This window comes from Pseudonaja textilis, chromosome 10 (genome assembly GCF_049901715.1).
Source record: "Pseudonaja textilis isolate UNSWEBS1 chromosome 10, rPseTex1.2, whole genome shotgun sequence".
NCBI lineage: Eukaryota > Metazoa > Chordata > Lepidosauria > Squamata > Elapidae > Pseudonaja > Pseudonaja textilis.
The window spans coordinates 12,433,671-12,449,470 of NC_141999.1; the positions used below are offsets into that span (position 1 = coordinate 12,433,671).

At 42.6% G+C, this 15,800-nt stretch overlaps 1 protein-coding gene across 1 annotated transcript; it reads left to right on the forward strand.

Annotated features, from left to right (window-relative positions):
* The first annotated feature begins 11,558 nt into the window (after positions 1 to 11,558).
* Positions 11,559 to 15,363, forward strand: MED18 (mediator complex subunit 18). The gene is made up of 3 exons (XM_026702503.2): positions 11,559 to 11,831; positions 12,885 to 12,970; positions 14,066 to 15,363. The coding sequence occupies exons 1-3, from the start codon at positions 11,656 to 11,658 to the stop codon at positions 14,617 to 14,619; spliced, it is 816 nt and encodes a 271-aa protein (XP_026558288.2). The 5' UTR covers positions 11,559 to 11,655; the 3' UTR covers positions 14,620 to 15,363.
* The last annotated feature ends 437 nt before the right edge of the window (positions 15,364 to 15,800 follow it).

The window sequence follows — 15,800 nt, forward strand, 5'->3', positions numbered from 1 at the left end:
GCTGTTTTGAATGACATTCTTGACAGTGTCGGCTTCATTGAGAAAAGTTGGGGTTTAGAACCTAAGAATCCCCCCCCCTTTTTTTCTTTTATATAAACTTTATTCAGTTTTTCCAACAATTTAAAAAACATAGAAAACAAAACAATTGCAACAACATTGAAGACATCATTAACATTTCTTAACCATATTCCTCTACTTAACTTTCTATTGCGTTACGATTATTACATTTTAATTTTCCTGTTGATTTTCTATTCCTTACTTATCTATATCACTTGTTACACAATACATTTTCTATTAATTCTACATTCAGTACATATAGCTTCATATTCTTTAATTAGTTACAGTATTACTTTTCTTTCTATTGTCAAACCATATATACCAGGTATCCCAGACTGAATAATACATAGATTCCTCTGTATCCCTTAACTCTAAAGTCAGCCTGTCCATATTTTTTTTCATTAATCCCAGCAAGACGTTTGGCATTCTGTGTGGGTCATCAGCCATGCTTCTTGCCTTACCCTAGTGATATGAACTAATCTAATGAATTAATCAGTGGAATAGGTTGCCACCAGAAGTTGTGTTGTGGTTAGCTGGCAGCAGGTACGGTTGAGGAGAATGAGGACTCAGATGAGGGGCCAGGACCATTAGGGAGTGGACTGCTACCTTCAGAGATTGTGGGGGCTGGCAGCAGTGATGAGGAGGTTCCTGAGGAGCCTGTGCCAAGTGCGTATGCACGCAGGATTGCTCGCAGGAAAGAGCAGCTGCAACAGCACGGGCGACTTGACAGTAAGGCTGCAAGGTAATGGCCCCTCCTTCAAGAAGATAAAAGGCTGCTGTGAAGCGAACGTTCTTTGCAGGAAGCAAAGACATTTTGAAACTCAACCTCGTGGACATTACAGTATTTTCAGTTAGTATTTGAAGACTCTTGTGTTGTGAAATATTTCTTATCTGTGATTCTCGTACAGTTTTGGCAAGGTTTGTACTTATCAATGTTAATTAGTTTGCAGCAGCCTTTTAACTGGGGATTCGTAAAGACTCATTAAAAGGTTTCTGTTCCCTTTGGTTATTGTTTGTCTTATTGGAAAAGGGTTTGGATCAGAACAAGTTGTGGATGCTCTATCACTGGAGATTTTTAAGAAGAAATTGGGCAGCCAGTTGTCTGAAATGATATAGCGTCTCCTGCTTCAGCAGTGGGTTGGACTAGAAGATCTCCAAGGTCTCCTCCAACTCATATTTTATTTGGATGTATTAATTTAAGAGCCTTACCGTGTCTCCATAAATGAAACTTGGGTTTTTCTATTCAGATGTTGGAACCTGGTTCCAAATTCTGGTTTCCAAACCACAGTTTACGGCTTAATATATTATGTGAACCCTGCCTAGTGTTCAATAAACTACAGGTAGTCCTTGAGTTACAAGGATTCATTTAATGACATTCAAAGTTACAACAGCACCGAAAAAGGGACTTCCGATTATTTTTCACACTTAACAACTATTGCAGCATTCCCACGGTGACATGATCAAAATGTGGACATTTGACAACTGGCATGTATTTATGATGGTTATAATGTCCCAGGGTTCACTGTAGCTTCCAAATATTTTTTTTAAACTATCATAAAAAGAAACCCAAACCAAATCAAAAGCAAATACTTTGACAAACAAGGACATCAATCAATGTACTACAATGCCCAACATCAACACATCAACAGTGTACCCTCCAGATCTTCCTTTGGGGGACATGCTGTTCCACGGGGCAGGCACAGTGACAGAAAAGGCATGCTCTCCTTGGTCTTCTCAAATGGCACTGCCTGATGGAAGAGATCCAGAAAATGCCCGCTTTATTAGTTCTGGTGGGACGAGCAGAACAAATGGGAAACAGGTGGCCCTGAAAATAACTGTCCAATAACAGGCCGAAGCCCAAAGATAACACATCAAAATCCAGTTGAGTTCAATCCTTTATTTGTTTGCATCTAATGGACAGAATCTTGAGCCGTTGTGGTGCAGTGGTTAGAATGCAGTACTGCAGGCTACTTCTCTTGCCTGTCAGCTGTCTGCAGTTCGACAGTTCAAGTCTCACCAGCTCAAGGTTGACTCAGCCTTCCTTCCTTCCTAGGTCGGTAAAATAAGGACCCAGATTGCTATTGCTATCTTGCCAAACTAAAGCTGCAATATTCTAACTTACTAAATATATCCTGAGGGATTCTAGGGTGTGGTTACTCTTGAACCTCTTCCCTTCCTGTCCCCTCCAGTTTGGGTCTGTGCAGTTCTCAATCTACACCTCTTTCTGGGAATGCTCTGTTGCCAAAAGCTGTGGCTGTTCCATCACTGGACAAAAAATAGAGCGGACAACCATTTCACCAGGATGGTAATAAGGCAAGGGTCTCCAAACTTAGCCACTTTAAGACTTGTGGACTTCAACTCCCAGAATTCCCCAGCCAGCATTGCTGGCTGGGGAATTCTGGGAGTTGAAGTCCATATCTTAAAGTGGCCAAGTTTGAAGACCTCTGATATAATGTCTCCTACCTTAAGCAGAGGTTGAACTGGAAGACCTCCTCCAACCCTATGATTCTATGTTCCATAAAGTATTCTCAGACAGAGCATACAATTTATTCTTTTTTTTTATAGTAATAGTGCAGAAAAGGTGGTTGTAATGGAAACTTTTAGTAATGTGCTTTGTCTGGAGTTGGTGAAAAATAGAGGTTTTTCAGATCAGCAAGAGGGAACTTATCAGTTATGTGCGGAAGAGTAGAAGATCTCCATCAGTCTTTGGGATCCATGAAGCAGGTTGCATTCCTATATACATTTGGTAATGTAAATCTCCCATGTCAGATTGGGGGCTTATTTTGCTAAGACAACATGAATATAATTTCAACACATTCCTGGCTGCATTTGAGAAACTGGTGTAACTTGGTGCTAGAACAAAATGCACGTGGAGTAGCTCAAGATTCATTCCCCGACTTCTTCTGGGCTGGGAGTTGGAGTCCACACATCTGAAAGGGCTATGGTGGAGAAACTCTGCTGTTGATAATACACAGCTAGCTGCAGCGATACTTTGCCAAAAGCAGCTTCTTATGTTTGCCAATCAGCATATCTTGTAACTGACTGGATAATTTATCTCCACAAACTATTGCTGCAGGAGTTGAAGTCTTGCAAAGGCCCTTGAAAACAAAATCTTTGCCAAGCTTATCTCTTAACCTTCTGAAATTCCCTGAACAAACATTTCAGCTCTTTTAGTTAAAATCCACCAGCACTCAAAAGCAAACTTTTGAGAAGATAAAGAGCTAAAAGGAGTGGCCTAGATAGCTTATGAGTTCACATGTGAATGTTTCTCAGAAACGGTTGTTTGTGGCATTGAGCTGCCTAGTCTGGGCCAAAAGAGACTGCCAATTGGTCTTACTATCACCTAAAATAAATCCCTGCTGTAGGCCAGTGCTTAAGGCAGTGGTCTAGAAACCAGGAGACTGTGAGTTCTAGCCTCACCGTAGGCATTAAAGTCAAATGGATGACTCTGGGCCAGTCACTCCAGAGGTGGCATTCAGCAGGTTCTGACCAGTTCTGGAGAACTGAATTCTTTATTGTCATTGTATACATACAACGAAATTCACATAACACCCAGAGACCAGACTCAACATGCACACACACATGACAATCCCCAAACACCTCCCCACCCACCAAAATTCTCTGCCTCCTAAACACACACAAGCATCCACACAACAGACCAAGTAATACTGTCCAACAGCTCACTGATAGTGGTCCTTAAGTTCATTGTTAAGTGCAATTATAGCTCTGGGATAAAAACTATTCAGAAAATGAGTTTTAATTGTTCTCTTTCTTCTGCCAGAAGGCAACAGTTCACAAAGATTGTAAGCAGGATGGGAAGAGTCTCTGAGAATGTTGTGTGACTTCCTCAAATAGCGAAATGCAAAGATGTTGTCCAGGGCTGGTAGCTGGAGCCCAATGATATTCTGGGCAAATAGAGAACCGGTAGCGGAAATTTTGGGTAGTTTGGAGAACTGGAAAATACCGCCTCTGACTGGTCTCGCCCCCATCTATGTTCTGCCTCCCGAGTCCCAGCTGATTGGCTGGGTCTTCTTTGGTTGCCCTGCACAGGAGAACGGAGCTTGAAAGCAGGTTAGTGGGGTGGGGAGGGAATGGATTTTGCAGTAACCTTCTCCCAGGGGTGTGAATGGAGATTTTAGAGTATCCTTCCTCTGCCATGTCCACTAAGCCATGCCACACCATGCCCACAGAACCGGTAGTAAAAAAATTTGAATCCCACACTTAATGGATATGACCAAGAGATTCATATATGGAGTCAACCATGCAAAAAGGTTAGAACAGCCCAGAAAAAGAAGGCAAGAGGTATTTTCATAATGTCCAAGAATGGATTCCATTGTGATTTTGAGGAATGTCACTGCCTAGCAAAGAACCCCTTGCATAAATCAGGAATAATCCTTGAGATTCAGTCGTTTATGTTCCAGTTGAAGTTTTCTGCTGCAGGTCATGGATGATCTCACATCAGGTCTTTGTGACACAGATATGGAGGTCAGTGTAAGGCCGGTTCTTAAGGCTTCAGCAGCCTTGGTCAAGGAAGCATTGGGACTTTTCTCAGAACTACTTCAGGCTGGGAAACAGAAGAACGTCTTTGGGGTATATAAATAAAGCTAGGCTTGATGTTCCTTCATAAGAACATCCAGTGCTGGCACCAGGATTTGGAAATTTTTCTCCCCTAAAACAAGTGGATATGCAGACTGAAAATTCTCTGGCCCTGTGGCCGAACATCCAGGATGTTATATGGAAAGTATAAATAGCGTACTAAAGTTGTTTCATCATCTTGAGGCCTTCTGCTAATCTTGAAGTCATGGCACATGTCCTGCCTTGTCAACCTCTGAAGCTAGCACTCTTATTTTATAAAGATCAAGGGTAGATTTCATCCCCCCTTTTATCCACTTGGGAGTTATAGCCAGGCAAAATTAAATATACAGAACTGCTTTTGGGCAGTATTTATTTATTTAGGGAATTTATATTGCCACCTATTCGCACATGGCAACTCAAGGCGGTTTCTAGAATATAAAACCTCATATAAAAAAAATAAAAGAAGAGCCATATAATAAATTAATATAATAAAATCACCCCCAACCCCCGCCCTGGAGATAGCACCTGCCCCGAGCCATTTAATGGACTCTATCCCTCTCTGGGTTCCCCAGGGCCTCTGGCAGAACCAGGTCTTCAGCGCCTTCTGGAAGAGTATTAGCATGGGGGCTATTCTAATCTCTGGGGGAATAATGTTCCAGAGAGAGGGAGCCACCACGGAGAAGACCCTTCTTCTGGGTCCCGCCCGGTGTAGGCCTCTTTATGACTGCAATATTGCACTTGCTTGTCCTTGCCAGCTTTTGGGGCTAGTTATGATTTGATGGATTCACAATAAATCAAATGGCCTTACATTGGCCATCATAAAAAAAATCTAAATACAATATATTTAAAGCGTGGCATACATTTAAGGTTATACATCTGAGTTTTCAAGAACTCATGGGACAAGTTAGCCGAATATCTGGAGATTTAAAAAAGAAGCAAGGAGATGAAATGTGTCTGAGATTTAAGTTGTATTTATCCAAGGATATAGCCTGAGATTCAGTCCTGGAGCAATCTGTATTCACTATATTAAGCACACAAGGGGTGTTAACTTGTCCTTGTTCCTTCTGCATTTAACAGGTAGGCAAGTAATAGTTGATCATCATCGCCACCTCTACGCCTCCATCAAAATAGACTCTAGCAGCTAAAATTTAATCATTGGACATTCTCATTCTATTATGGCTATATTAGGTTGCATTTGATAATGGGTCAGAAACCTGGAGCAATTTGATATTTGGATGGCCCTTGGCAAATCATTGCTTCTCTTGTGTTGCAAATACAAGAGATAAGAGTCTCAAACCTCCCCTTCTTCAAGGATTACTTCAATCAGAGCAGCTCTTGTCTCTTGTTGACAACTACTGTTTACACATATTAGAAGGGCGAGTTGCTGACTGAGCCAGTACGTGATGGAAGTCTCAGATCTGATCCCACTGGCCACATGATCACTCTGATCAGCATGTAGCTCTCCCATGGACGTGTGCTCTTCTGAATCAATAGGTTAATCACCCATTCTCCCCACCTCCAAGGCCTGTTTGCAAAGTGCTGTTGGAAGCCAAAAGAATATAATGGCTGCGAAACGGCTGTTTGTGCTTTCTAATTTTGGAAGATCTGAAATCATGCATAACGAAAGTGAATTTGGACACTAACTTTCCAAAACAGAAGGGGAGGGACTATGCAAGGATAACAGCTTGACATGTCAGATAAACACCCTAATGTACTTTTTTCTCTTTTCATTTTGTTGCTCATGTTAAATTTGGATCACACCCTGCTGCGGAGCATGGACTAAAATAACACATGCTGGTAGGTGAGGCTGCAAAATAGTAACTTGAGTATTTATAACACATCTAAGGCAGAACCTGGTTTGGTTGGGTTTGAAAGAGCACATTCAATGGAGGAATAAAATCAAGCTTTCCTTAGAGCGATTGTTTGCAATTGGTGAATATGCCATAAGAAAAGCATATGGAGCACTGTACTCTGTATTTGTCATACATGCAATTGCATTACAGCATAAGTACTGTGCTACCCTGAAATACAGTGGTGATTGTTGTACTTTAGCCCAGTATTGGCTAGGGAATTCTGGGAGTCGAAGTCCATACAACTTAAAATTGTTGAGGCTGAGAAATACTGCCTTAGCCAGCTGACCTGTCTCCTCACCTACATTATATTTATTTATTAATTTTTATTGCACCTTTATTATTTTATTACTTTATCACTCAAGGCAGCAGATATATCTAATACTCATTCCTCCTCCTATTTTATCCACAACAACTACCTTGTGAGATGGCTTGGGTTGAGAGAGAGTGACTGGCCCAGGGTTATTGAGATGGCTTTTGTGCTTAAAGGGACTAGAACTCACAGTCTCTCGGTTTCTGGGCCAGCAGCACCTTAACCACGACATCAAACTGGCACTCCAGCAGCCCTGTCAAAGGAACTGTCTTACACTCCTGCCTGAACCTGTTACACTTAGCTCAGTGTTTCTCATTCTTGGCAACTTTGAGATGCGTGGATTTCAACTCCCAGAATTCCCCAACCAGCAGATTTGCCAAGGTTGAAAAACACGGATTCAGCTGGATTGCTTTCATTTCCCCGTCTGCAAGTGTGACGTTTAGAGGTTGGCTGTGCCAGTTTATACCTGCATTCTAACCTAATAACTCTCAGGTACATGAATCTCTGTGTTAATGACAACAGTTAATAAAACCAAAGGTGTTTTATTTAAAAAATATGTTCTCCTTATTAAAACTCACATGGAATCTAAAACAAAAAGATACAACTTGTCTCCCTGGTCTAGGGAGATGGCTGTGATGCCAAATCTTCTTGAAAATACAGTATCTTTACGGGGAAAAGAATCAACTACTTGCTTAATTGCCAGCTATAAGCTTCCCATGGCTTTGGGTTAGTAAAGCTGAGCTAAAAGGAAGATGACACAACACTGAGTATGTAAGTTTTTATCTCTATCAGTTAAAGAATTGTGTGTGACTCAAAAATTTGTCTATTTCTTTATAGACAGAATTTGCACTAATAGAAAATATTGTTTTGCACTCTTTAGCTATTAGATAGATACGTTTTATCATTGGGAATGGAGTTTGAACTAACACATCTATTAAACAAAACTTTCCAGGTTCATATTTTTCTTTTTTTAGAATTTTTTAAATTAAGTTTCATTATAAAATAAAAATATACAAGAAAGAAAAGTCAGAAAAGGAAAGAAAAAGGAAAGAGAAAAGGGCAAAGACAGAAGAAAGAAATAATGACTTCCAACTTCCTTTGGTGCAGTAAATTACAAAAATAATATAATACAAGCCATTTCCATCATAAAATCATTCTAATCGTGAAAACATTAGAGTCATATTATCATATGCGCAATCTTTCCCAAGTCCAGCCATGCATTGACTGTAAATGTTAAAGTGAGTAATTGTTTTTGAGATGCAATCAGAGATTGCTAGCTGTAAAGGAATATAACAACTTTCTATCTTGCCATCCATGTTAAGTGATGTCTGAGACAGATGGACTATGAACAAAACCTAGAGATAGTTTACTGGGGCAAAGGCAAAGTGTCACTTTAAAAATTGAAAATAGGAATATATAAATCAGTGTATCTGATAGCCTGTTAGAATAACAAAGAGAGATCTGCAGCACAAAAGACTCTTAATTTAGCAATCTCATCAGCCAGTTCCCCACTCAGAAAATTTTATTCCGGTGCCAGTGTCATTTTCCTGAATCCTGGAATATAGAATAATAGGGCTGGAAGGGATCTTAGGGTCTTCTAATCCAATTTTCTGCTCATTGCAGGAGATCCCGAGCCTTGTGGTACGGTGGTTAGAATGCAGTATTGCAGGTTGACTCTGCTCACTGTCAGGAATTCAATCCTGACCGACTCAAGGTTGACTCAGCCTTCCATCCTTCTGAAGTCGGTAAAATGCTGGGGGCAGTATATTGACTCTGTAAATCGCTTAAAGAGGGCTGTAAAGCACCGTGAAGTGGTATATAAGTCCAAGTGTCATTGCTAGTGCTATCCTATACCATTCCAGACAAATGGATGTCCAATTTCTTCTCAAAAGCCCCCAGTGTTGGAGCACCCACAATTTCTGGAGGCAAGCAGTCCCGCTAATCAATTGTTCTTGCTGTCAGGAGATTTATCCTTAGTTCTAGGTTGGATCCTTTCAGGGGTGGGCTTCAAAAATTCTAGCAAAGGGTCCTCTGCCTGGTTGCTGGGTGGGCGTGGCCATGGTTGTCATGGCCTAGTCGGCTTCCTACACCATGTCACAGAGGGGGCTGTTTTTGGCCTCCCTGCCCTGGGCTCTGGAGGCTTTCCTCAAGCTTCCAGGAGGATGAAAACAGCCTCCTCGGGCTCTGGAGGTTCTCTGGAAGCTGGAAACAAGACCATTTCCGGCTTTCCCAAACTTCCGGCAGGCCCATTTTTTGCCCTCCCCGAGCCTCCATGCGCAGCCTGCACTTACCTGCACCCAAAAGGGGCCACGTGGAGACTCCGGGGAGAGGAGGGGTGGGTGGGGCCAGCCAGGGGTGGGATTTGGGGCTTCTCCGAACTGCACAGAATCTTAGCTAGGGGCTCTCCTGAACCCCTGTGAACGCCCAGCAGCCCACCCCTGGATCCATTTTTAAGATTGCGTATTATTTTCTTGTTTTCTCTCCTCTAATGCTTGGTCAGCATCCGGTGCCCACCAGGGTTTTGACAATGTGAGGAATTCCTGACTCAGAAGGAGGAGGGTTGGGTTTTTCCCTCCCAAAGATATTTTCGGACTTCTGTAGAATTTGGGTTTTCCCCAATGCTGCCGATACTGAAGATCTGGATTTATAGTTAAGGAAAGATTTAGCAGCAGATATGTTTATCTAGAGATAAACTTGCTTAGCTGTTATCTCAGTTCATTCTTTTTCAGATAAGTAGACTGTGTGAATCCGGGTTATTGGCTTAGTTTATAATCCAGAGTATTTTGTCAGGACAGAAATTAATCAGAAAGCAGGTTAAAGGCTATTGTGCAAATATTAAAAGAATGTGTGAATACAGTAGTGTCTTAAGACTTTAGTACAATATTTGAAGACTACCAATAATACTAATACAGGTAGACCTGACTTAGCAACCACAATTTCAACCAATAACTTCCTTATTAAACACTATAGTTGCTAATGGAAAACCAGATGACTTATATTATATCCTATTCAGTCATTAAGTGAAGCATCATGTGACTGTGACTTGCAATTTTATTTCCATGTTCTACATTAACTACGTTGGCCAGGTGCTGACTGGGAAGCACGTGAATAGTAATCATGAGACCATGGGATGCGGTGACAGTTGTAAATTCAAGGATTGGACACAAAGCTGTTTTTTTACACTAATGTAACTTCAAATGGTCACTAAATGAGGCAGTCAGTAAATGAGGACAACCTGAAATCATATGAGACCAGGGACTGCATGAAAACAGAGAAGTGATATTATACAATGCAACAGATATTTTCCCCGTAACACCACTTGAAGTGGTTGTGCTGAGAGAGAGAGGGACTGGCCCATTCACCCAGCCAACTTTCATGCCTAAGGTGGAAGTAGAATTCAGAGTCTCCTGGTTTCACCACCAAAGTGGTTCTACATTAAGACATGATATAAAGCTATTATTTTCTTCCTCTCCTAATGAGAGCATCAGGGAGAGGGAGAGAATTTGGTAAATACACAGCATATATACAACAAAATTTCTGAATAGTCTGGAAAAGGTCCATAAATATTGCAGACTGTGCAGTAAAAGTTACCTTGGGGAGCACTCCCCTCCCTCCACCTGTGTGTGTGTGTGTGTGTGTGTGTGTGTGTGTGTGTGCATGCATGTGTGCACACATAAAGTTTCTGAAGTTGCACTTGATGGAAGTTTCAACAAAACTGTGCTTGTTTTGGTTGTGGGTGCCTGTTGTGAGGTGCAGCTGAAAAGTTAAAAGACAGGTTCCAGTATTTTTATTTTCTCAAGTGCTATTGGCAAGTCAGATATTCCACACCCTGTATTTGGGATTTGGTTTGTTTGATTTGTTTTCAAAATGAAAAACTTTGCATTTGTCTCTTAAATATCATGTTAAACCTGTTTTGTTTTGTATTTTAACTTTGGAAACTTTAAGACTCTTGGACTTCAACTCCCAGAACTTCACCGGGGATTTCTGGGAACTGAAGTCCCTATCTCTTAAAGTTGATGATGTTGGGAAACACTGCTCTAACATGTCAAATTTAGTTTGAAGTATACTTGCCTTTTAATGTATTAGCGCCATGCAATTGCACATTATCTAATTTCCTCTATACCTTCATCCAAGTCATTAATAAAAATATTGAAGAGTAAGGAGCCCAACTGTATGCCAAATCCCCGAATATCTCACTTGTTTCATGAACAAAGTATTTTAAAAGCAAGAGAAAACCCACATTTTTTATTTTGACCAATAAAGTTACTTTCAGTAATCTTCCTCCTAAGCATATCTTAGTGTTTCTCTGAGAGGAGGTTTCCAAGTACTTTAGGGCTACCAGATTCTGTAACAGCTTTTGTCTGATAAACTCGCAAGGTTCACTTTTCTTGCCATGTACATGTATTCATCAGAACTAGATTATGTTGTTTCTCTGTGTCATATATGTGGGTATATGCATACTTATATATCTTGTCATGTTTATGTAGTGTGTATTGGAGGTGGTGACCCTTTGAGAACTGTATGCAGTGAAATTTCATTTTAATGTATGCCGATTAGTGTATATTCAAAGTAACCGTAAAGTTTATTCTAACTTTATTATTCGAAATGGCCTCAATTCAAGATCTAGAGCATTTAGTATCCTAAATCTCTAGCATGCCTTGATCTGAACTAAGGCACATAAACAAAAGTGTAGAATCCAGCCTCTTTGGTACACCCACGCCCTCAGACAGGCGCAAAAATTAAACGTCACGCGGAACCAAGCCAGGTTTCCCCAGTGGAGCTCGGTTCCTGCAAAGCACCATTTTCTTTTCTCCTTTTCACCCAAGGCGGCAGCTTTCCGTACAATGACGTAATAGGAAGATGGCGCCGCCCAGGACAGGCAGAGAGGAACACGCATGCGTGGGCGCGCGGTGCTTTGCGTGGGCGCGCGGTGCTTTCCCCGGGGTCCAGGAGGAAAGACTCCCGCTTAATAGGAGAATCTTTGACTGTGGGATTCACACGTGCGTCGAGAGAGGGTTGCTTCACCGGGCGGACAGGTGCGTGCTGGCTGACCCGGGAGCTTTACTCTTTAAGAAGAGACTTGGGGTCTTGTGGGGGGCCGGGGGTCTGGGATCCAGTTGCAGCTACATGCAGCTTTCCCCAAAGGAGGTTAAAAAGGCAAAACGTGTGCATCTGCCCCAGGATACGTGTCGCAGGATAACGACGCCAGGATAACTCCCCCCAACCCTCCCCCCCCCAAATCTCTCTCCCCCCCCCCCCCCACCCAAAAAACCACAATCAAAAAATAAAAAAAACAAAAAAAAAAAAAAAACACCCCCCCCCCCCCCCCCCCCCCCCCCCCCCCCCCCCCCCCCCAAAGTGAATTTAAAAGTTTTTTGAGCCCCCCCCTCCTATGCCCAACCCACTTCACAGAATAATGGGGGAAATAGGCACGTTTGCCTATTTGTGTTTTTTTCTTATATATGTTGTGTGTTGTGTGATTAAAATTAATTTAATAATAATGCTGTCTGGCTTCACACCACAAAAAAGCCAAGATATTTTGGCTCAGCATGCATGGCATTTTAACCTAGCCACACTTATGAATCACCTTTTAGTCTCCAACAAGCTGCTGTTTCTCATCTGAACGCTAAGCTAGTCATTTTCCAGGGCTTATTTGCAAGGGTTGCCTCTTTTCTTTATAAAAAAGTGATCTGAGTGTCATGCTTTTGGATTGTATTTCACCACAGCAATGTTATTAAATCTGTGGTTCTATACACCCCATTAAAAAAAACCCCACCACAACCAAATGTTCATTCAACTTCTAATTGATGTTGGATTCCTGATTGACTATTAGACAATAGGAGATGTAGGCGCAAAAATAATAGAAGGAGAAAGACATATCATCTATGCTTCCTTTGGGTAAATCCCTTTTGTTTGCAAAGGCAATATTGCAGCTTTGTATTTTATTAAGTTAGCGTTCTCTGTATTGGGACTATAGATCCCATATTGCTTGGAAATTTTGGGAGCTAAAATTGTAACAGGACAGAAAGGTATCACATAGGAGAACCAGGACTAGATTTTTAAATATGTTGTGTTCTTTGCTATTGTAGGGAACTTCATAGAATGGAGGCCCCACCTGTTAGTATGATGCCAGTCACTGGCGGTACCATAAACATGATGGAACACTTGCTTCAAGGTGAGTTATAGGCAAGGATTTGCTTGACTCTTATATCTGATTAATTTTAAAGTATATGGCAGTCCCTTAAAAGAATATAAAGTTGTTTAATCATTCAAGTACCCTCCTTTTATAACTGCACTACCAAAATATATAGAAAGAAATATTACCTAGGTTTTGAGCTGGCAACCCATAGGGCTGCTGGACACATTACATATTTAAAAATACAAGTTACTCTACAGTATATACTCAATTGTGAACTATCCTTGACTATCTGAATATAAATAGTCCTCGAATTACAACAGTTTGATTAGTGAACATTCAAAGTTACAACGGAGGTGGAGAGGTTGTGCCAATTTCCCTCCCCCCCCCCCCCCTTACTCGTTTGCAATGTACAAGTTGACCCCTTTACTCTTTTGGAGGGTTGTGCCTTTTTCTACTCAGTACAGTTTCTAGAGAGACCCTGGTGCTATTTGTGGTCCTACACAGTTTTTAGAAAATGGCAGATTAGTGAACAAGAAGAAACTTTGTGTTGTGGCCTGTCGGCTGCCGGCCCCTCCAGCAGCCGAATCAGAGGAGAAGGCGTGGGAGCAGTGTCAGTATCAGGGCAAACTGGGAGCCCCAAGGTGGAAGAGGGAATAGAACTGGGAGAGAGAGAGAGAGAGAGAGAGGCGGAGTCTGGGCTGTCCGTCAGCCCTCAATTGGAGAGTTAACAGCCCCCAAGTCTGGAGGTGTCTGATGAGGAAGAAGAGGAACAGCTGGGTCCAGTGCCTGATGCCTGGATGTGCAGAAGGCAGAGGAGAGGAGAGCAGTGGAAATCCGTGGGCTGATCCTTGGGAAGGAAAAGCCACTGCTGCTGGTGAGGCCCCATCCTAGTTCTGGAGATAAAAGGCAGGGGGCAGAGATGAATAGATGTGGCAGACAACTATTCCTCTTCCAGCCAGCCGGACTTATTCGCCTGCGAGAGAAACTGTTTGCTGGGGCTGCCGACGTTCCTAATAAAGGAATATTTTGAGTTGAAGTCATAGGGTTTGTCGTGTTTGGGGAGCTGGGTCAGAACACTTTGCCCCGTGTCAGTAAAGACAAATTAGCAATTCCGTGTTGCCTTTTCTCCAGGTAGCGTTTTGGATCAAAGCTTGGAGAGTCTTCTTCACCGACTCCGTGGCCTTTGTGACAACATGGAGCCCGAGACTTTTGTAGATCACGAGATGGTCTTCCTTCTCAAAGGCCAGCAGGCCAGCCCGTTTGTCCTTCGCACGCGACGCTCCATGGACAAACCTGGTGCTCCTTGGCACTTGCGGTATCTTGGACAGCCGGAAATGGGAGACAAAAACCGCCATGCCTTGGTGCGGAATTGTGTGGACATTGCCACCTCAGACAACCTGACAGACTTCCTGGTAGAAATGGGCTTCCGCATGGACCATGAGTTTGTAGCCAAGGGGCATGTGTTCCGCAAAGGCATTATGAAGATTGTGGTGTACAAGATCTTCCGCATCCTTCTCCCAGGAAACACCGATAACATTGAGCCTCTGTCTCTCTCCTACCTGGTGGAGCTCAGCATTGTGGCACCGGCGGGGCAAGACATGGTTTCTGACGACATGAGGAGTTTTGCTGAGCAGCTAAAGCCCCTTGTCCATTTGGAGAAAATAGATCCTAAAAGATTGATGTGAGATCAGGGGTGGGATTCTACCGGTTTGGACCGGTTCAGGCAAACCGGATGTTAAATTTGCATCTGGTTTGCCGAACCGGTATTTGAAATGACCGGCTGGCCCCGCTCACCCGCCCCTCCCAGGAGTCTCCACACGGCCCATTTTCAATGCAGGTAAGTGCAGGGTCTGTGTGGAGGCTCTGGGAGGAGGGAAAAACAGGCCTGGAAGTCCGGAAACGGGCTTGTTTCTGGCTTCTGGGGGGCCTCCAGAGCCCAGGGAGGCCATTTTTAGCCTCCCAGAGGCCCGGTAGAAGCCTCTGGACCCTTGGAAAGGTGAAAATGACCCTCCTGGAAGTTCTGGTAGGCCACGCCCACCATGGCCATGCCCACCTAGAAACTGGGTAGCGAACCGGTTGCTGGGATTTTTGAATCCCACCCCTGTGTGAGATGGATTGCAACCGCAGTGGGATCATTCCTCTTATAAAGGTGGAAGGTTTTCAGAAATACATATATGCCTCACGTTCTTCTAAAGAAAAATACATTAAGAGATCCAGTTGCCTTACCCTAATCTGACTGTAGGTTATTTTCAAATTATTTTAACAATAAAAAAGATCATTTTGCTGTTGGCTTCCTCTTTGGGCAATAGTAGTCAAATCTTCTTTGAGCCAGATTAATCTGAAATGGTTTTGAATTTAAAATTGGTGGTATTTGTTTGTTTTTAGGTCCACGGCAATTTTTGTGTGACCTAAAATAATACATATTCATTCTTTTTGAAGAATTTGCTAATGTGTATTCAAGTTGCATTTATTACGGAGACTTGTTTGAGTTTAGATTGATTCCTATTGATCTTTCATCCACAGGGAATAGCAATAACAACAGCACTTAGACTTATATACCACTTCACAGTGCTTTACAGCCCTCTCTAAGCAGTTTACGGAGTCAGCCTATTGCTCCCAACAATCTAGGTCCTCATTTTACCGACCTCAAGGATGGAAGGCCGAGTCCGCCTTGAGCCAATCAGGATCGAACTGCTGGCAGTGGGCAGAATTAGCCTGCAATACTTCCTTCTAACTGGTGAGATTCGAACTGCCAAATTGCAGGCAGACGGCAGTCAGCAGAAGTAGCCCGCAGTACTGCACTCTTAACCACCGCGCCACCACGGCTCTTCTAATAGGCACAGGTAGAAAGTATTAACTATTTCAA